Source organism: Danio rerio, chromosome 24, assembly GCF_049306965.1.
Source record: "Danio rerio strain Tuebingen ecotype United States chromosome 24, GRCz12tu, whole genome shotgun sequence".
Taxonomy (NCBI): domain Eukaryota; kingdom Metazoa; phylum Chordata; class Actinopteri; order Cypriniformes; family Danionidae; genus Danio; species Danio rerio.
In genome coordinates, this window is record NC_133199.1 from 34,870,234 (window position 1) to 34,894,238 (window position 24,005).

Below are 24,005 nucleotides of genomic sequence, written 5' to 3' on the forward strand. Positions count from 1 at the left end.
TCACCACCATACTTAAAATGTAAAATTTTACTTGATATTACCAATATTAAATCTAAATATTGTGTATTTATTTATTTGTTTATTTTTTTATTTTTTTATTTTTTGTTTAATGGTTTATTTATTTATGTAATCATTCATTCAATCATTTATTTATTTATTTATTTATTTATTCATTCATTCATTCATTCATTCATGAATGCTCGGGTTTCCCCCACAGTCCGAAGACATATGCTGTCGATGATTTAGTAGGCTAAATTTTTTGTAGGGTATGTATATTTGTCCTAGCCTTGAGCTATTAAACCCCCTTTATAAAAACTAGATGTTACGAAACACCAATTTGGTGCGGCTAAATATAAATGGCCCTGGGAGTAAGTAAGTAAGTAAGTATTATTATATATTATAGAGTGATTTGTTGCTTTTATATTGCATTGTTAAAAAGCTTTTTTTTTTCTTTTTTTTTATCTATATCGTTGTTACATTTAATATCATGGACGGTGTCTGTAAATAGAGCTCAAAAAAAGCCATAGTAAAACATCTATTCTTTTTTAACACTACTACATTCATCTTCTCTCTGAAAGACCCCTGATCCTCACATACCTGTGAAAGTGCTGTTGTATTGATGCCTGTCAGCTCTGTTAACTTCAATAATTACCAATCAATTGTTCAACTACGCGTCAGGCATCAGTGAACTTGCGTGTTTGTTGGTGCTAAATCAAGGTGAAATGTCATCAAATTGGACTTGTTCAAAAACCACCTGAGATTCATACTGTAGATATAAAAAACTGGGAGAGATAGAAGCTGAATGTAAATGAGAATACTAATGAAAATGCAGCTCACATGGATTTCACTTTTAAAAAGGCCATGACTTGGATTTTTCTTTATTATTGTGATTGTTTTATATACACACACACACATATATATATATATATATATATATATATATATATATATATATATATATATATGTGTGTGTGTGTGTGTGTGTGTGTGTGTGTGTGTGTGTGTGTGTGTGTGTGTGTGTGTGTGTGTGTGTATGTGTGTGTGTGTGTGTGTGTGTGTGTTATTAATTCACTTTTAATGTGAAATAATATTTTTACAACAAACACATATGTATATATACAGAAAAACTATTATTTCTGTCATAACCCTTGTGGTGAAAAGGAATGTTTTAGTAAATAGCTAATGTTTTGATTGTTTTCTTGGTGGCCATATTGGAGGCACAGAATGCAAATAATGTCATTGAACTGAACAAAACTTGGACATTTTGCTTATAACCGCTTCCTAAAATGGCCAATTATTGTCATGTTTTGGGCTGACTGGAATAAAAATCATGGGTAGAGCACTATAGACTGCCAAAAGCTATAATAAATCATGCAGAAAAGAGAGAAAAAAAACTCTTAGGAACAAAAAGTGTTTGTGGTTACCCAAGCTAAAGCTGAATTTTTCCAGTTCAAGAATAATGATGGCAATAATGCTTGTCCTCATAATTTCTTGCCAAGTAAGTGAAATATTAAGATAATAAATACTGCTCATTCATAACTGTTTACACCTATTTAATTCAGTTTGTCAAAATATGTCACCCTTTCCAGCTAACTAAGTCTTTATCTACATGATTAAGCATCATCCATTCATTTTAAACATCATAAATATGCTCTCTAATTAATGCCTGTGGGTGGAGCCTACGATCTGGAGGCGGAGTCTGTGAGTCACTCTGATGTCACATAGTATCTCATTGGCAAATGGGTAGGGCCAGACGGAATCTGCTGACGGTTTTTGCCATTTCTGCGCACAATTTTGGTAAAAGTCTGTGGATTTCTGCGGAATTATTTTGGGAGTATCATAACTAAAACCTTAATATATGAAATAAAAAATAATATCTTTTTAACTTTTATTTAATGTTTAAAATGCAAATCCAATAAGATTCACTTTATTTGGTAACAAAGTAAGTTTGTCATATAATATATCTTGTAAAAGACAGAAAATATTACTGTAAGAACTGCATTGTACATAAATCAGATGAACATTTTCCCATTAGTCAATAATATTACTGAAATTAATAAAAAAAAAAACGGAATAAATATAGATTTACCCACATTTACTCAAGTAAATAAACAGAATTAATGATGGGCTAAAAATCTGCGGAGATCTGTGAAAGATCTGCAGAAAATCAGATTCCGGGTGGGCCTACAAATGGGTCATTTTAGAGATTAAAATAATGCTTTGTTAAAAAGGTTATTTTAATTGTTGAAATTTGCTGGATGATTTAGTGGAACAAAAACCTCTTGTTAAAGCTTTGAGACAACTTTGATTTCAGATGTCATGAAGCCTTTAAATCTACGGGTGACCAGTGATCTCGGCCTCCTCCCGCGAAACTCTTTTTGAAGAAGAGGTGGAGGATGGAGAACAGTGGGATTTGTTAGGAAGTGAAGCATTCTGGTTTTGATTGATTTGTGTTCCTGAACGATTCTGTTTGCAGCCCCCTCCTTTCACACCAAACAGAAATAGTGTAAATATAAACTAAAGTTGAAAAGTAAAATCACTTCAAAAATGTTGTTTTGAATTGTAGCACTGTCAAATCATGGTTAATCACATCCAAAGCAAACATTTTTTGTTTGTGTAATATCTTTATATGTTCTGTGAGCATTAATATGTATAAACACACATGCCAGTATAATTGGAAAAAAAGTGTATTAATATTTATAATACAAAGTATGTCTAAAATATATATGTGCAACTATTTTAGGTTTGTATATTGTTGTATTTTATGTATGCTTGTATTTATTTATACATAATATTTTTGCACAGAACATATTACATAATTACTAGTGCTGCCAAAAAATGAATCAGGATTAACTGAATCCAAAATAAAAGTTTGTATTTTTTATATATATACATACACGAAAAATTATGGTTGTTCAAAATTTCTGGTCAAATATGGACAAACCCAACCACTGGGTTAAAAAGTGTAAATTAAATTTTAATTTCCATTTTTTTTACAACAACCCAGGATTTTTTAGACTATGTATGTGTGTGCATGTGCTTGTGTGTATAAAGTATGTGTACACATATTTGCTATTATATTGTGTATATGAGCAATATCATACAAGTAGCAGTGCGATATGGCTGTATATCTGCACTGGTGGGAGGTGTGCTTAGTGTCCTACCAGTGACGATATACAACCATATTGCACTGCTGTGATATTGTTCAGATATACAGTATAACAGTTTGACGGCATAATCATGTGTATATAAAAGAAAATCAAACACTAAGAGTCTCAACAAACATTTTTTTAAGAGGAACTTCCGCCTCTCATTTACATCTGCAGCTGACGTCAGAACAGCAAAAACCATTGCCAATTCACAAACGTCACTTTATTATTTGCATGATTTTCTAGCGTAATGTTTAAAGTGATGAAAAAACAATTCATTTTTGCTGACATTTTAAGATTATAAGGCTGAACGGCATAAAATGCCATCAATCTACAGAGTATTCCCATTATTTCTCTGTTGCATTTGGGATATTACAATAATTAACCTGAAAAAGCCAAAGCAAAGCAAACGCCACCAGTTTTTATGATATAAATAAGGCACTCCAAAATAGATAGATAGATCGACTTATGTCACTTTGTCACTTTCCTGATTTATAACGATTTGTTCAGCTGTAGTTTGAGTTGTTCTCCCTCTAAGGGCTTATTATGCAGTCTCTGTCACACTCTTGTGGCAGAACGTCAACCGTCACTTACTTTGGTCTGCTCAGACAGGTTGATGGCAGCCAAGGCACTGTATCTCCGAAATTATAAATATTTTAAAATAGGCACTATCCTTATAAATAAACTGCATAGTTGCAATCTAAACAACTACATTCTTGACTCAAAAGTATATTATGTTGTCCAACAGCAGCAATGACTGCTTGTCGCTGTATGTGGGCGGAGTAATACATAGGGGTGGTAGGTGAAGAGGCTGTACAAGTGCTGTTATTGCAGAATATCGCACAGCTATTAGCCAATCAGATTCAAGAACCAGACAAAACTGTTGTATGTATGTGTATATACAGTTGAAACCAGAAGTTTATATACACTGTTTAAAAAGGCACTTAACCATCTAAAAAAAAAGGCAGATGTTAATGTGACTAAACTTTTCTATTTTAGGTAAATTCAGATTATCAAATTTGTTTCTGTTATGCTTAATAGCAGAATAATGAGAGAGATTGAGAAATTGTTATAACTTTTCTTGAAAGTCAAGTTTACATACAATAAGATTATTATGCCTCTGAAAAAGCTCAGATGATGGTGTCAAGATTTCTGCTTTGCTAATTGACAACATTTGAGTTAATTGGAGGCAAAACTGTAGAATAGTGTTTAAGGAAAACCTTAAACACACTGCTCTCGTGTGACAACATGGGAAAATCAACAAGCCAGAAATAAAAAAAGCCAGATTACAATTTTCTAAATTACACTAGAAAAAAGAATAATTTTTGGAGACCTGGCCTGTTGTCTGATGAAACTAAGATTGAACTGTTGGCCATAATGACCAGTGTTACATTTGGAGGACGAAGGGGAAAGCTTACAAGCAAGTATGGGAAAAGCATTATGTTGAGGGGCTGTTTTGCTGCAGGAGGGACTGGTCCACTTCACAGCATAGATGGCACCATGAAACAAGAACATTATATAGAAGTACTGAAGCAACAACTCAAGACATCAGCCAGGAAATTAAAACTTGGCCACAAATGGGTCTTCCAAACAGACCATGACCCTAAGCATACTGCCAAATTAGTTCAAATGTGCTTTAAGGACAAAAGAGTGAGTGTTTTGGAGTGGCCATCACAAAGCCCTGACCTCAATCCTATAAAAAATTGTGGGCAGAGATGAAAAAGCTTATGTGAGCAAGACAGCCAACAAATCTGACTCAGTTCTCCAATTCTGTCAGGAGGAATGCGCCAAAATTCCTTCAAACTATTGTGAGAAGCTTGTGGAAGGATACCCAAAACATTTGACCAAAGTTATACAGTTTAAAGCTAAAAGCTAAAAATACTAAGGAAATGTATGTAAACTTTTGACTGTCTAAAAATAAAAAAAAATAATAATCTCATTATTCTGGCATTTAGCAAATGTAAATTATTTAGGTAATCCTAACGGACCTAAAATAATAAATGTTTAGTATGATTCACCATCAAATATTTTTTTTTAAAATAGTTATGTTCCTTTTTTTAGAGTGTATGTAAACTTCTGGTTTCAACTGTATATATGTATATATATATATACAAACTTTGTCTTAAATATGTAGATGCATGAGTGCATTTATACATACTTAAATACCAGATAAACACCATACTTAACAAACTTTTAAAGTTTTTTTTTTGTTTTTAGTTTGACAATACTACTAAAAATACATTCAGAATTAAAACCCAGTCAGATTATTACTATTACTATTAAATCTCCTTTTTAGTCTTGACATTCATTTGCCAAAGGCCCTCTCTCAGTTTTTGCCTGCTGTACATTAGCATTGCAGCAAACTCTTGCATATCGCATTTTAGAGCTTCATCGTCTACATCAATAGAGAACAGCCGAAATTCAAAAGCAGCGGAAATCAATCTAAAAACTGAACCGCTTATGAATAAGAGCCTTTTATCAACCCCAACCCCAGAAATAAGCCATCAGATACAGACTCGGAGAGAGCGGAGATCTGGGTCTGCGTGTCGAGTCAGCTGTGAACGTTTGCAAAGCGACTGAATGCTAATCCTGTGAAAGAAGGCAGTTCTCAGGCTGATGTCAGATCAGCGATAGCTCCAGCAGATAAACGTGTCTTATCTGCTTTCTTAAGACGCGGTGTGACTGCCATCTGAAGTGCCGTAGACACTCACACAAAGCCCGACTTCAAGCTCTGGCTGCGTATCGCCGTCTACAGAAGTGTATTGGAGTCAATGGAACGGGCTGACTTTTGCTTGACGAGTGAGCATAAGCTCGGCGTTATCGGCCCGTAATGACAGAATGAATTAGATTTCTCTTAAGGTCAATTGTATGCAGCGTTTCTGTAGTAGAGCTTTGATTCACGTGCTGACGTTTGTCTTTTGAAGGATGGCACGTGTTTTAATGGCCTCCGTTTCTCACCGTCTGTCTTCTGTGGATGTGATTGTATGGAAAGTCAAAGCAGACCTTTTAACAGTGACACAAGTAGCATTTGGAAATTAAAATTTGGCTGTTATTTGTTCATTTAAAATCAGTTTGTTTGTATTGATTTTCATTATATGGGACATTCTACCTGAAACTTACATTATCTGTTCCTGAAATAAAAACACCAGGGTGTCTGCGGGGTCTGAAAAAGTATTAAAATTTGATGAATCAATGTAGAGACATTAAAGGCCCCTAAAAAGTATTAAAAAGTCTTAAATGCTATTTTGCAAGGTATTAATTTTTTATTATTTTTGATTATGTATTGTATGGTTGTACGCCAAAGTTTGCCTGATTTTAGTCTGCGAATATCAGGATGCTGTGTAGTTTATGGAAATCAATATAATCCTCCCAGATTTGACATCATGCTGCGTTGTTTACTGCAGAAATCAAGTCAACACTATTATTTCTGCAGTTCTATAGATGCCAACCTGCTGAATTAGCTAGATTTAATAGATTTTTATTCAGTATATGAATAATGTTTTAGTTTTGGATTAGTTTCTTACATTAATATTTAGTAAATATACTATATGACAGGAGCCCTGTCACTCCTGTCTGTGTTTAATGTCTCTTTGTTTGTTTTGTGTATTAGCACATGGTTGTCTTTTTTGTTGTGTTCGCCATGTGCAACCCTTTGTCCTGCCTCCTTGTTTCCTTTGCCTCGCCCCCTTGTTTAGTCCTTGTTTGTCTAATTATGTTCACCTGTTTCTCGTGCTCTCTACTCCCTATTGAGTTCATTTTCCCCTTGTCCTTGCCGGTTTGTCATACTATCTTTTGTGTGCTTGTCTAACTAATCTTGTTTAGTGCTTAATAAAGGTTTATATATATATATATATATATATATATATATATATATATATATATATATAGTTGTTGTTTTGTGTGTGTGTGTGTCGTCTTAGTCTGGTACTAGTCTTTTTGATCTTTCTCAAATTAATTTATCCTTTTGATTCTGTTTATTTAATTTTCTTCTTTCAGCATGGTTGCTGTCATTTTTAATTTTATTTCTGTTTGTAGCTCAAGAATAATTTCAAGTTTTAATTTTGCCATTTTTGTCATCCTCAGACCTAGTCTTTTGTTAGTTCTTTGTTTTTTTTAGTTCCTGTTGCTGTGTTTTGCTTTCTGTTCTTTCTGGTCTCTTCTCTTTAATTTTCTTGTCTCCCCAGCTGTCTAGTCCTGTTGTGAGGCTTGTGTCACTTGCATCCTGAGTCTTTGCTGGTTGTGGATCCCTTGACTTGATGTTTCATCTGTTTGCCACCCTTGTCCCAAACTGGAGGTCCCGCTAGCTACTTATTGACCACTTGCCCTGAACTTTGTATTTTCTCTTTTCCTGACCAGCCTGTTTACCCGCATAAGACACTCCCCCTTGTATCATCCTTAGTCTCCTCACTAGCCTGTTCTCCTGCCATCACCCTGCACTATTGTGTGAACTGTCCTTCTGCATTGCATTGCAAACACCATTGCGTTTACCTCCTGTAAATAAACCTTGTGTTCTCCTGTCTATTCTGCGTTTGGGTCCTCCTTGCCAACCCTGACACTATAAGTTAAAATCTCGCCAGTGTTTCTGGTTGAAAAGTGGTTATAAGGTCTTAAAATGTAGGGAAAGAGTCTTTAAAAAGGTCTGAAAAGGTATTGGATTTCTCTCTCTGAATCCTGTATATACTTTAAACAAATACAGTGAATAAAAAGTATTTCATCCTAAAAATATCTAAAATTGACTGATGGTTGACTTCTTGTTCTTTAAATTAATATGCCATTCATTTAGTTCTCAGATTTTTGTTCTTAATTAAAAACACTTTAAACTTACAAACTCTGTCATTGTTTCCATTGTCCTTGTGCTCAGCCCAATTGAACCTACAGCTTTAATAGCGTTGTTATGCTAAAAACTGATATTTAGAGAGAAAAAAAAAGTAAGTTACTAAGTAATTCTCTTTCACATCAATTGATTAAAAACATGGAATTCTAAATAAATTCTACAAATTAATATGAAAAATGTATGATACAAATAATTTTACAATTGTCCCCATGTTTCGGTCAGTCCTGTCACATTTGCATTAAATTTAACATAAAATTTGTGCAATAAACCTTAAGGCTATGACTCAAAGGAAGTGACATCATTTGATGGAGAAGTTGACTGATTAAGGATGCTATATATCATTGAATGTTTTTTTTTTTTTTGAGGAAGACAAGCTTAAAGGTGACATCCTTTCACATTTTTGTAAGTGAAAATGTACACCTCTAGTAAAATGTCTGACATTCTTTATATTTTAGTTTTTATTTAGATTTTTTATTTTATTATATATATATATATATATATATATATATATATATATATATATATATATATATATATATATATATATATATATATATATATATATATATATATATATTATTTATTAAATTTTAATTAATTGTTTTAATTAATTTAAATGTTTTATTAAATTATTTTTATTTAAATTTCATTTGAATTTAATTTGAATGTATTTTCTGTTTGCTGTTTTGTTTTTTATTTAATTTTTTTTTCATTTGTTTATTCATATAGTCTTTTTATTACTTAAAAATATTTTTATGATATTATATATTATTATTATTATTTCTTAGAAAATGTTATTCATATCATTATAAAAAATTAAAACAATAAAGCATTTTTGTTTCATAATTGTATTTTATTTTTAATATAAAGCATTTTACAGTTTCATATCACGAACCCTCACAACACGTTTCCATTACATGGATAATTGTAGTTCATTTATTTTTTATGTAAATTTTATTTATGTATTTGCTTTTTACAGATTCTAGGATTATCATGGTCGTGTGTGAATTCTCAGCACACCTATTTCAGCTATATTTATTCCTTGTAGGTATATTTCATACAATGCGGTATTAAAAAAAATATATGCTTACAGCAGCTTTAAGATGGTGCCATTCTGTCGTGATGTTGCGTGTATGTGGAGGTGTATTGTGATTTTTTTTTTTAGATATTTGCCAGTATTATTTATAGCATAACACTAGAGAGAGAACAGAAATGCTATATGACAAAAACAATGGTAAATGTTGCAAGTCAGACTAGAACTTGTAATGCCAACACGTGCACTAATTACTAAACCATAAAGAAACCAGCTCACCTTTTGTCTTCCCAGGTGTGCAGTGCAGTACAAAACCAGGACTTCACCGTGATCGAGGACTACTGTACGGGTCTGAAAGCTCTGCTCTACCTGAAGAGCATTGAGGAGCTGCAAGACTGGGATGGTCAGTCGCCTCCTACGGTTCGTCACCATCGAGGAAAGCCTGTACCCCTACTGGAAGAATTTAAAGGAAAGGTGAGTGACTTCACAAACAGCACCAAACTTTCTTTTAATTTACACAACATCAGGACAACCAAAAGTTAAAAGACTTTAGTAGAAAGAAGGTAAAAGAAGGTTATTGGCTTATATTGTCTAATAGTTAACCCAACACAAGGGGCAATGCTGTCACATTTCAATGGCACCTAAGAAACTTGGAATACAACCATACTACAACCATACTGAAGTGTTTTGCATTATGCTGGTTTTACACCAAACATGGCCAGGAGTTCTAATCAATGGACTTCAATGGTTTATTTATTTGACTTAAAGAAAACTGGATACACATAGCCTACAACAGTATGTCTGTGGTTGTGGAGACAAACTGTAAATGCTCAAACGTAAATAAATAACCCCTTCTCCCACCCCCCGGTTGTTGTGTTTTTTGGGCACCAGTGTCTTCCTTGTTGACGATTATTGATCTAAAATGCTTTTCTGCTTTCTGTCAACTTGCTTGAACAAGTTGCTGGTTGACTTAAAAGCAGTCGAAAGTTCTTTAGAGACTGTACATAGGCTAGCCTGCAGTTCACATTAATTCTTTTGTTTTTACGCTCAGTGAAATCAAAGTAATGTCTGTATTTCCATTTGAAGGAGCAACCACTTTCATCAGCAGCTATTTCAGCTCGCAATCTCCAGCTATTCAAAAGTGAATGCTTATTAACTGACGTTGTAGAAGAAAACGTGATTTAAAAACAGCAAATATTGTTTTCTAAAATCTACATTTGTTAAATAAGTAACGCAATTACACTGACTTTAGTACTTGTAATCAAATTACACAAATTTAAAATGTAGTTCATTACATTACTGCGCTCCCCGAAAATGTAGCAAGAATACAGTAATGCGTTACTGCGGAACGCGTTACACGTTACACCCAATAATGCAACTCGTACACCCAATAATGCGGCTAAAATAGGAATACTCCACATGTCCCCATTTGATTTCTGTTAAGTTCGATTATGACTTTAGCCAGATTAAGGTCATCAAAAATCGCTGTTTACATGGTAGACACTTAATCAGAGTATTGGCCTAATCGTATTAAAATTAAAGTATTGAAGTAAAGAATGACAACAATTCTTGGGGAATCATATGAAGAAGGTAAGTTGCATGTAAACGGGATTGAAGACCTTTAATTTTTTTTTATATCATAATATCATAACGCGATTAAGTTCTCACTGTGATTATCAGACATAAGTAAATTATTTCTGTACATGTAAACGTAGTCATTAAGACGGTTACTACTGCTATCTAATGGTGGTATAATTTAGTTGTATGATTTATGCATATGAGAAAACATTTCTTGCACTAAATTTCATACCTATATGTTTTAAAGTCTGCAATATTATATTTAAGTAAATGCCACTTCAGTTGCTTGTTTCTTCTGCATTGGTTTGTTGAAACTGGCTGCATTTGATTGATGGCCGCACTATAGTTTCTTAGTTATTAGTTATTATATTAACTGAAGTTATTAATACAGTTTAAGGATTTGATGTAAAAAATGACACATACAGTTGATGTTAAAATTATTTGCACCCCTGTGAATTTTTCAAATATTTTCCAAGTGATGTTTAACAGGGCAAGGAATTTTGTTTTTTACAGTATTTCCTATAGTTTTATTTCTTCTGGAGAAAGTCTTATTTGATTTATTTTGGCTAGAAAAAAAGCAGTTTACTTTTTTTTTATTTAATTTTATTGTCAATATTATTAGCCCCCTTAAGCAATATTTTTTTTTTTGATAGTCTACAGAACAAACCATTTTTATACAATGACTTACCTAATTACTCTTTCTTGCCTAATTGAGCTAATTAACCTAGTTAAGCTTTTAAATTACGCTTTAAGTTGAATGCGTGTATCTTGAAAAATATTTAGTAAAATATTATGTACTGTCTGTCATCATGGCAAAGATAAAAGAAATCAGGTGTAAGAAATTAGTTGTAAAAACTGTTATGCTTAGAAATGTGTTCAACAAAATCTTCTTCCCGTTAAAAATAAATTATTGATATAACAGAGTAATATTTAGAAAAAAGGCCAGAGCTTGGGAAAGATTGCTCTTTATATTGGTAACAAATGTCTTAGAAAATCAGCTCCACGTAACAATCGATTATAATCATGTACTGTACAGTAAAATGCAATTGCCCAACATCAAATCTGTGGCCAATGGAAACGCTGAGTGGCTAGTGACTTCAAAAAGCACTAGTAACCACAGTGGTTGGTTAATGTCAAGCCACGTTCACAGCTGTTTTAAAACAGCCTTTTACTGGTGATTACCCCTTCCAGACTCACGTTGTTTTCCTTATTACAGTTCTCCCACATGCCATTAAGGAGCTAAACGCAATTCCCATAATTCTGCAGCTTTAGGAACAAGTGCTCATTAATGCAGCATTAGTGTTAAACCCGTGCACTCGCATCCATCCATTTACTTGTTGTTAGTTCGTAAAAATCCACGTAATAACAGCGCTGGCCAATACACAAAGTGGCCGCTTGCGCTTCTGCAGTCTTAAAGGTGAAAGAACATTATGGTCGTTATGCTCCTGTTTTACTGTTTCTCCTGCTAAAAGCAAGCACTTTTAACCCATGGAAGATTAAAGTACGCGTGAGGTCTTATGGATAGAGCAGATTTGTCAAGTTGGAATCACAACCTCTAGGAGAAAACAGTTGGGTTACTCTATATTGCAACTTGTTTGGGATTCACATAACATTCATTCATTTGTTCATTTTCTTATCCTGCTTAGTCGCTTTATTAATCAGGGTGACTCCCACAGCGGATTGAACCGCCAACTTATCCAGCACATATTTTACGCAGCGGATGCCCTTCTAGCCGCAATCCAACACAGGGAAACACCCATACATACTTGCATTCACACACATACACTACAGCCAATTTAGCTTATTCAATTCATATTGCATGTCTTTGGACTGTGGGGGGATTTACATAACAGCTGAAATAAAATCATTTTGACAAAAAAAAAAAAAATTGGTCAAAAGCAGCTGTGTAATGTTTAATGGATTTGCATATTTATTAGATGCTTGTTTGGCTTTATCCTAAGGAAATGACTCTGATATGCTGATTTGGTGCTTTTTGTTTTGTGGAAATGTTTTATTATTATTATTATTATTATTATTATTATTATTATTATTATTATTATTATTATTATCATTATTATTACAAGTGTATAAGTTAATTGTCCCCTAAAATAACTATTTTTTTAATTTAAATCGAATTTAGCTTATTAGCTTATAATTAATTATTACTTTATTTTTTGCTTATTTTTTGTGGAAATGTTTTTGTTTTTAGTTTTTGTTTATTCAAGTGTGGTAATTAACCCCACTTAATAAAATTAATTTAATTTAATTTAATTTAAATCAATTTTTTTGCTTTATTTTTAATGTATTTTATTACTTTATTATTTCTATTTATTACTTTATTTTTTATTTAATTTATTTTACTTTATTTAATATTGTAAATAGATTTCATTTAATTAGAATTTAGATTTATTTTATTTTATCATTACTTTTTTTGCAGTAGCAATTAAAATGTTGTCTATTATAATAATAATGTATGTTTATAATAATATAATGTTTAATGTAATTCAGTTTTTTTTTTTCTTTGGTTATTGTTTTTTTTATTTATTAACCCATGCGAAGGCAGGTAAAACATACAAACTCCACACAGAAACGCCAACTGACCCAGCTGAAGCTCGAACCAGCGACCTTGATGTGAGGTGACAGCACTACCAACTGCGGCACTGCATCGCTTATTTCTTTATCTTATTTTATTTATTTATTTAATTTGATTGTTTACTTTTTATTTTAAATCATTTGAATTTAAATAGAATTTAGCTTTTTATTTTAAATATTTATTTATTACTTTATTTTTTGCTGTAGTAATAAAAATGTTGTCTATAATAATATTAATAATAATAATTTGTGCTTTGTGCTTTCTTTGAAAAATAAATAAATTAATAAATAATTAATATAAATAAAACATATTTGAACAGTAAACCAGAAATACAATGCTATTAAAACACCTCATTTTACAGAAAATCAAACAAATACTTTTAAAGGAACACAAATATGCATGACTTTTTATGCTTCCAAGCAATGATGTAATTTTTAGTATTTGCATAATGATCTACGATTGGTCTTTATCGCACACCTGCCCTCCCCACTGTTACATTAATAATTTCCAATCTACTTTAGCTGTGAGCTTTTTTTCCAATCTTACCTTCTACCACTTCGACCAAAATGATCAAGGTGAGGTTAAATTATGCCAAGGTTCGAATCACAAAAAGACTCCCGGAAGCAAATAATTGGGTTTACTTTATATCGCAACTTTTTACTCCTCGCGCGCAAGCCATTTACATACCAGCAGCAACAAAAATAATATAGAAGCGGAAAATGAGATTTGACAAAGGCAGCTGTTGGCGCGTTTAATGGTTTGTACTTGACGTGTTCGCTCAGCCCTCCGTAATCTCCCTCATTATTTGTGCACAAGGAATATTAGGCTGCATGTAAATGAGCAAAACTTCAGTAAACTCCTTTCAAAGCGGCGAATTAAAGGGCTTTATCAGATCACAGCCTCTCTGCTAATACACCAGCCCAGGGAAAAGCTTTGAAGCCCGTCTAGTGTTTTCTAACGCCGCGACTTCTCAGCTTCTGCAGTGCATGCGGAGGCTCGCTGCAATACTTTAAATGCTAATGCCGAGTGAAGGAATAAACCCAAAGAAGAAGCAGACGGTGATAAGTGTAAGGCATTTCTGCAGGACATTAGTGCTGGAATTGGGAAAGAATGTGGATGGTTATGTGTGTGTAGGAGCATCTTTTGGTGCAGATCTGATCTGATCTGCGTTTCTGGAAAAGTCAGCGAGCGCAGGGTCACCGGGAGCTTCGCTTGACAGGCGCTCTTTTGTAAACCGAGACGAAAAATCAATGAACATTAGAGCATGTGAGCATTGTGCTTTACTACTGCCATTGTACAGTTCTGGCAAGCCGCTTGGATGCTGGCAGATGGATACCGGAGGAAAATAGATTTGTGTTTTTGTTTTTTCAGTATCAATGTTATAGAAGATTAGATGGAGACTATATTCGTTATTAATTATGAAAGTATTAAAAATGACGTAATTATTGGCAGGGATAAAACCAAGTTATAAAAGTTTTATCTTATTTATTAGTAAACTTAAAATTTAAAGTAAAGATTCATTTAAAAATTAAGTACAATTTTGTTTTGATTTACAGTAATATTTAAGATTTTGTAAATTCTACAATTATGAAAGAAACTGGTAAAAAGACAATTGTATTTTGAATAAATGGTGTTAATCATCAAAGAGTCTTGAAAAAAATTGAACAGGAGTTCCACAATAATATTAAAAAGCAGAATATTAAGAAACGATGATATATATACACACACTAACTGAAGAAAGTCTTGTCGCCTATCCAAGTTAATCATTTGGTATAAGAAGTGGCTTATATAAGAGGCAAAGGCCTCTAGATTACGCTTATTTTACCAAAATAAAATATGATCATGCCTTGTTTTTTAATTATTAAATTAGGACCGTAAGGTCTGACTTTGATTATACAAAAGTCTTGTCACTTAGCAGAAATAATGTACAGTATAGAATATAAGGTCATGGTGCAGTGGAGAAAGAATGAATATTGTGTATGACTCCCATGAGCTTGGAGGACTGCATCTATACATCTCTGCAATGACTCAAATACCTTATTAAAAAGTCATCTGGAATGGCAAAGAAAGTGTTCTTGCAGGAATTCCAGAGTTCAAGATTTTTGAATTCATCTTCAATGCCCCCTTCTTCCTCTTACCCCAGACATGCTCAATAATGTCCATGTCTGGAGACTGTGCTGGCCAATCCTGGAGCATCTTGACCTTCTTTGCTTTCAGTAACTTTGATGTGGAGGCTGAAGTATGAGGAGTGCTCTCCTGCTGAAGAATTTGCCCTCTGCTGTAGTTTGTAATGTAATGGGCAGCACAAATGTCTTGATACCTCTGGCTGTTGATGTTGTCATCCACTCTGCAGATCTCTCACATGCCACCATACCGAATGTAACCCCAAACCATGATTTTTTCTTCACCAAACTTGACTGATTTCTGTGAGAATCCTGGGTCCATGTGGGTTCCAATAGGTCTTCTGCAGTATGTGTGATGATTGGGACGCAGTCAGACATCAGACATTAACTAAGTCAAGTATATAATTGTCAATGATAATATATACTTTTATTTTTTATTATTATTATTATTATTATTATAAAATTATACAATTCTGTTATCATATTTTATCATTGAAAATGAATGTGAAAGCATTAGAGGCACAAAACTGAATTTAAATTGAATATTGACTTTGTTCAAGCCCAAATACTTTCAATTTTTGTAAAAGTAATACAGTAATTCCTTGCCTGAAGGTTATTCACATCTATTCAGTTCTATTAATCTATTAAAAAGGCTTTCAAGGTTTAGTTGACGTCTCTCCAATGACTTTTTCCTAATTTTGCATGCTGAATTGGTAAAATCACACTAGCATATGAATAAATAAACTATCATTTAAAAAGCATCTGCTTTAAAACACACAGGTATCAATCTTATAACAGCGCAGTTACACTGTATAAGCAGTGGCTTCCTCACACATACACACACAGGCTCCATCTGTTCCTCTTTCTCTGTAACCCGTGTGTTGTGTCGCCCCTGACAGTGTGAAGCAAGACAACCTTGCTGAAGGCTTCATTACCATTATAGTCCTGCCAGGCAACAGTGAGCTCCACAGGCCTCCAGACCGATGTTTACAAGTGTTAAAAGCGCACCAGCCAGCCTCACCAAGTCTGCGTTTACACTCGCTGTAAAACAGATGACTTTTGCTACAGCTAAGACCTGGCATCCACATTAATCCTGAGTTTTTGACGCTCAAAAACCGTTTTGGCCAGATAAAAAAAATTAAATAAAAAAAATTCTGAGGAAACTTACTTTAGATCATTTTGGGTTTGTACCTCTATGATGACACTGTTTAATAAACAGTTCATTGAATCTGTTTTTATCTTTCTGCATTTTAGTTTGGTACAGTAATCTGAGCTTGTCAAATAAGAACAGGTTGAGGAGCCTTGTGAAGGTGGCAGGCAATATCATCGGTTTTAACCAAACTGCTCCAATGGTAATTTACCAAAATTATGTTTTAAAGAGAGCTCAGGGTATCCTCTGCAACCCAGATCACCCATTGTACACTGTGTTTCAGCTGCTGCCATCAGGACGTCGTTTTAGAGTTCCTATTTGCAGGACAAATAGAATTAGAAATTCTTTTATAAGGGTGGCCATTAGGAAGTGTTGGGGAGGTTTCTCTGGAAATGTAATACAAAACAGGTTACAAATTACCATATTTAAAATGTATTAAGTAGTTTGCCTTTTCAATTACTTTATAAAAGTAAAGTAACTGATTACATCTGATTATTATTATAATTTTTTTATTACTGTTAAGTTTCTAGTGGATATTTTCAACTAAATCATTTTCAAGCATTTATACCAAGCAGGTGTGACTTTACAGTAGCCTAGCTCTTGGTTTACTGTTAGAATTGTAAAAACTTTCATCACTTGAATTAAGATTATATTAATTTAATTTTAAAGTACAGCCACCTAAAACCAGACCTTATAACAAAAAATTGTTTACTGTTGTTACAAAATCATTATTTTTCATATTGTATATATACAATGTAAATGTATATTACAACTTTACATTAATAAATTACACTACATAATGTAGTATCATTAGTAACTATCATAAACTAATAGTAATTACTAGGGATGCCACAATTCTTAATATAATATTGAACCGTTCGGTACGACATCCACGGTCAAGTACAAGCTTCTGAATTGCGTTTTTTTTTCAGTTTTCCATTTAAATAATTTGTGTGCGTTTTATATCTCTCCGAATTGACTGTTTGTGTGCCTGTAAGTCTACGAGCTGAGATGAGGAAACTCCTCCCTGCAAGTAAATATTCAGTCACTATGATCTAAAGTTAGGGGCGCTTAACCTTCATTCCACACATTAATATGGCAGGGGGCGGTGAAGTAAGGCAACAGTACAAGAAATAGCCTGATTTCTCACCACACAAGCGTCTTTCAAATCTGCGGTGAGAACACATTTAGGTTTTGCCATTGAGTATTATGCCTATGAAAAAAAAGTGCATTGTTTTACACGTACAACCTACTCAAACGGTAAAAATAAAGCAGTATTGCAATAAAACCTTTTTTTTTTCTCTCCTTTACCTCTTACTAATCCTATGGCCTAAAAATAGAATATCAAAAGAAAAACACATGTGTCAAGCCATCAGAACCGAACCGAAAACCGTGTTAAAAAAAAGTATGTACTGAACCGTAGACTAACTGTATTGTTGCATCCCTAGTAATTACGAAAGTATACTTTAGTCTTTACTACAGTAAACTATATATAGACCTCCTCTCCCTCAGTCATCTGTCCATCAATCAAATTTCTCGTGTCAGCCTAACTGGTTGGCGACGTCACCGACCAGGCGTTCGTTTCCCAAACCCATCGTTGGCCAACTAATGTCGCAAGTTCCATCGTTACAAACATAGTTTGTTGATTTGCCATTTTCCAAATCTGTCGCTCCAGCGAACATTCGCAAACTGCATCGCAAACTTGAGCACTGGCAACTACAGCTCTGGAGCTGTAGCGTGAAACATAGTTTCTAGCTTTGTTCTATTACCACTCATCCCCCTATACCCTATTCATTTAGAACAATCTAACACTCAAAGTTGGAATTATTAAAAATTTTAAATTTGCACAAAGAAGTTATGGGTTCTTTTTTTGAGAAGTAGTTACTCCACCCACTTTAGAGCATCATTATGGGTGTTTTACATTACAACTAACATGGTTCAAGCAATGGATCTGCAACAGAGAAACTATGCGTTTTGGGAAACACTCGTTAATATTTCGTTCTTTTCCCAAACGATGCATCATACTATGATAGTTCAGCCGCGAGTTACGTCGTTGTTTGGGAAACACACCCCAGAGCGAGAGGTGGCAGTAACGCACCAAAAAATGTTGTTCTTTCTCTATCATATGGATTTACTTTCATCGGCTAGATACCAGCCTCACAGCTATGTAAATATCCGTGCCATCACTATTTGATTCGCGATTGGTAAATGTAGCTTGTGTGGATACTACTGCGCTACTTGATAAAACAAATTGCTTCGCTATTGAAAAGCTATTTGATTTATAAAGTAGCGACATGCTACTTAGAAATGCAGTTAAGCTAGTAGCTTCACTAGCTGTAGCAACGCTACTGCCCAACACTGTTAATGTAATAAAATCACTTTGGCCAGAGGAGTCTGTTGGTGTCCAGTATCTCAATAACTTTGTGAGTCATAATATATCATTGGAAATTAAAGGGTCTGTTTTTTTTTTTTTTTTTTCTGTACACTTACAATTACGGCAAAAAGCATTTGCTTTTATAAAGTAAAAAAAGGCTAGGTTACATACCTGCAGATACTTCCTCAGGTTCCACATTGAAGCCTTTGGTGTCGAAAGTATTAACAGCTGACAAACAAGTTTTGCACTGGACTGTTATATTTGTGCCCTTCTCAGATTTCCAGGAGAAATTATTTTTAAATTTTCAGCAATGAAATGCATTTTTATCACTCGCCATGATGGCAGCTCTTAGACTGGTTGTAGTAGCCTAATGCTTTCAGCGGCAAAAGGAGGTGTAATCTTTAAAATTTTCATAAGTTACTGTAATTTAATAACAATTTTTTTTTCTCAGTAACTGTAACAAATTACTGTTACATTTATTTTGTAATCAAATTACATAACGTCATTACGTTACTAGTTACTCCCCAACACTGACATTAGGTCATCAAATGAGTCCAGCGGGGAGGGAGACGCACCTAAAAATGAAGTATTGTATGTTGTTTTGTAATATTTTGATAATATGTACATGGAATGGCGGCACAGTAGGTAGTGCTGTCGCCTCACAGCAAGAAGATCATGAACATGGAATTCTGCCTGTGTCACAGCACCTTTCTGCAATTTCAGTTTCCCTAAACAAGATAATCAGGGCTTAATTTGTGCGGGAACACACCGGATCTAGATCCGGCACCTCTAAAAACTGATCTGACACCTCATTTTACAGATCACCCTCCTCAACCTTCCTCCTCCCCCATCCGCTGTTCACTTTCACTTTCTTCCGTGACTCCCCCAGCTCTTTACTTTTTTCTACGAGAACCCCCCCTAACCAACAACCCCACCCCCCTCTCCACTTTCGTCCACGACAACCTCCCACGAACCAACAACCCCACCCCGCTCTTCACATTCATCCGCGACAACCCCACCCCCTCTTCACTTTCATCCGAGACAACCCTCCACGAACCAACAACCACACCCCCCTCTTCACTTTCATCCACGAAACCCCACCTTCACTTTCATCCACGACAACCCCACCCCCCTTTTCACTTCCATCTACGAAACCCCACCTTCACTTCATCCGTGACAACCCCACCTCCCTCTTCAATTTCATCCATGACAACCCCCCCTTCACTTTCATCCACGACAACCCCAACCCTTTCACTTTCGTCCGCGACAACCCCACCCCCTCTTCAACTTTATTCGAGACAACCCCCCGAACCAACAACCTCAACCCCCTCTTCACTTTTGTCCGCGACAACCCCACCCCCCTCTTCACTTTCGTCCACGACAACCCCCTCCCTGAACCAACAACCTCACCTCCCTCTTCACTTTCATCCGCGACAACCACACACCCCTATTCACTTTCGTCCACGACGACCCCCTCCCTGAACCAACAACCCCACCCCACTTTCGTGCGCTAACTCTACATCCTCAAGTAACAGGCCAGATCCGTTACCCCGCTCTGTTCCAGGACCTCGCAATTGACAAAAAACGCACTGGAGATAATAAAGTTGAGTCTGAGTTTGAGAAGCAAATGGTCAGATTTCCAAAACAACATTTCTTTTAGTGGATTAACCTGCGCAATTGTCTTAATCTAATTGTTCACCTAAAGAATAATGATGTGCGCTACCAAATAAACATTATAAATTTAGATTTCACACGCTTAAGGGCTTTCTTAAAGTGAAAAGGCACTAGTGTTAATGTAGCCTTAGAGAAAGCCAATCAGATGAGCAACAAACACACACAGGCTAGTGTCTCAGTGTTGCACAGCCTAAACGCAGCATTCTAGAAACGTCCCCTGAGAGGACGATGCTCGCTGCCTCAGCTAGAAGAAAAAAAAACAAACTTGTCTTTCTCTGAACGCTCCCTTAGGCTCAGCTTTATCAACCACAGCGACTTCTGAGCTTTCCTTCACTACGCAGAGCGATCAAACTGCCTTTTTTTGTCTTTCCAGCTAACAAATTTTCTCCTAGCCCTCGCTGTCCTCCATCACCCTTTCTTATCTGTTGTGTCGTCAGTTTGGCTGTGTTTTTCTCTGTCTCTGCAGGCGTTATATAAAGCGCTGCTCGGCTTCAGGTGAGCTGTCAGTCAGAGGAGGGTCTGACAGGTAATAACAGTCTGGAGGCCTTCACTGCCTGACACCACTCATTGGAAATATAATAAATAATATACCATATAACAGGCCCCACCACCTCGGTTTTCTGCTTGTGTTGTCTTATGCAAAATTAATTAAAAATAAATTGGAATGTAATAGAGGTGCTTCAAGTGACATTTAAGATTTTTATTGCGTCGAGGTGTCTATTCAAATGCCTCATAATTATTATTATTGTTGTTGTTTTACACTTCTTTTTTTTTTTTGATGTGCTAACTTTATTTTAAGTTTAGCCCCGAGTTCCTTAGGATGTTTATTTATTTGTATTTTTTGTAGTAGATGAGATATCCTTAAAGTCATGAACCAAATATTTTGTATTATTCTGTAAAGTTTAATTTAATTTAATTTATTTTGATTTAATTTAACTTAATTTAAATTATTTTATTTTATTTATTTTAAATTAAATAAAATTTATTTTCTTTTTATTTAATTAATTAATTTTCTTGTTAAATTAAATTTGATTATTTTTTACATTTAATTTATATAGTTTTTTATTTATTAAATTTTTTAAATTTAATTTATTTTTTATTCATTAATTTATTTTATTTTTTAAATTTAATTAGTTAATTTATTTTCTTATTTAATTTAATTACATTTTTATTTAAATTTATTTATTTTATTAATTTAAAGTTTTATTTTATTTGATTATATTTTATTTATTTTAATTACATTTACATTTTAATTACGTTTTTTATGTAATAAATTAATTTATTTTCTTATTTAATTTAATTTGATTATTTTAAAATTAGTTAATTTTATTTTATTTTACTAATTTATTTAACATTTAATTTTATTTTATTACTTTAATTACATTTTTATTTATGTATTTTTATTAATTAATTTATGTATTTTCTTATTTAATTTAATTTATTTTTTTTATTTTGTTTAACTTTATTTAATTGAATTTATTTAAAGTTTTATTTTATTTTATTTTGTTATATTTTTTGTTATTTTTACAAAAAATTTAACAAAATTATGAATTTATTTATTTTCTTATTTCTTTTTTTTATTTAATTTATGTTTAATAAACAAAATATCAATTTAAAAAAAACATGCCTTTATAATTTTTGTGTATTTTTAGCTGGGTCAGTTGGCATTTCTGTGTGGAGTTTGCATGTTCTCCCCGTGTTTGCATGGGTTTTCTTCGGGTGTTCCGGTTTCCCCCACAGTCCAAAGACATGCGCTATAGGTGAATTGGATAAGCTAAATTGTTCGTATTGTATAAGTGTAAATGCAGGAGCGTATGGGTGCTTCCCAGTACTGGGTAGCAGCTGGAAGGGCATCCGCTGCATAAAACATATGCTGGATAAGTTGGCGGTTCATTCTGCTGTGGCGACCCCAGATTAATAAAGGGACTAAGCCGAAAAGAAAATGAATAAATGTACTTTCAAAATATATCTATATTTTAATAATTATTATTCAAAATAATTGACATTAAATAAAACATTTAACCAATTAAGTTCTAAAATTAATGTTATAAAAAATTTATACCAATCAAAATATTCATGAATATGCTGAGCACTGTACAGTGTTTGTATGTGTATATATATATATATATATATATATATATATATATATATATATATATATATATATATATATATATATATATATATATATATATATATATATATATATATAAACCAAATGTTTGGTCATGAAATTCTACAACAAAGGGCTGACCATTAAATATGAGCTGTTTGTACACATTCATTATTTTTGCATTTTTCTTTGGCATCCAAATCCCATTTATCTAAAAAAGAAAAAATCCCACCCAAACCAACCATGCCGTCCAGTAATATATCCGCTCGACTGGAATGGTGTTTATTTTGGGTGACATATGGGGTCATTAGTGCGTGGAGCTGTGAACGGGCCTGTGGAGAACAGTTTAGAGGCCTGCTTTAGTGCACATTAAATATGAAGGGATTTGGCCGTTCGCTGTCCTGCTCGCCTGGCCAGAGTGAAGATGGACTATTATTATCTGATGGCTCAATGGGCTTTTTCATTAGCCTTCCCTCATATCTGACCCGCGAGACACTGGACAATCACAATGCAGAACACAATGATAGTGTTTCGGGACATCAGCGACACAGAAGTTTGATAGGCGAAAAAGCAGGGGGCGGGATGTTAAATTACAAATATATTGTCAAAATACGTAATATTGTCATATTCATCATGAACATTTTACATTTGCATAAAATGAACAGTTAAAAAGTTTGTTCAAATTCTGTGTATTAGTTTTCTTTCTTTTCTTTTTTTGCTTTGCTTTTCTTTGCTTTGCTTTGTTTTTTTTTTTGTTTTGTTTTGTTTTGTTTTGTTTTGTTTTGTTTTGTTTTGTGCTTTGCTTTGCTTTGTCAGTTTGTTTGTTTTTTTTAGTTTTGTTTGTTTGTTTGTTTGTTTAATTGTTTGTTTTGTGTTTTGTTTATTTGTTTGTTTGTTTGTTGGTTTGTTTTTAGTTTAGTTTAGTTTAGTTTAGTTTAGTTTAGTTTAGTTTAGTTTAGTTCAGTTCAGTTCAGTTCAGTTTAGTTTAGTTTTGTTTTGTTTTGTTTTGTTTTTTTTGCTACGTTTTGCTTTGCTTTGCTTTGCTTTGTTTTGCTTTGCTTTGCTTTGCTACGCTTTGTTTTGCTTTGCTTTACTTTGCTTTACTTTGCTTTGTTTTGTTTTGTTTTGTCTGTTTTTGGTTTTGTTTTGTCTTTTGTTTGTTTATTTGTTTGTTTGTTAGTTTATTTGAACATCATTTCAAAAGATGTTCAAAAAAATCATGCTTTTTTTTATTTCGGCTTGAAAGCAAGTTGAAATTAATATTAAAATGGCCGCATTTATTTAATTTCCATTAAAGCTATGCATCGACTGTCGCCCCATTCTTATCCAATCTCTATATCAGTCCAGTCATGTAGCTATGCTGACTGAAGGACATGCACCATGG

The 24,005-nt window shown here is 33.7% G+C and overlaps 1 protein-coding gene across 4 annotated transcripts in view; it reads left to right on the plus strand.

The window, feature by feature from the left end:
* The window catches only part of dpyda (dihydropyrimidine dehydrogenase a), a 384,430-nt gene that overhangs the window by 335,877 nt on the left and 24,548 nt on the right, over nt 1–24,005 (plus strand). For 3 of the 4 annotated variants that reach the window (XM_073940926.1, XM_073940928.1, XM_073940927.1), the window contains one exon: nt 9,311–9,490. In XM_073940926.1, the coding sequence (XP_073797027.1) occupies nt 9,311–9,490 (180 nt within the window). Of the gene's footprint in view, nt 1–9,193; nt 9,491–24,005 lie in introns of all 4 variants that reach the window. The other variant, XR_012399471.1, reaches the window with a different exon arrangement.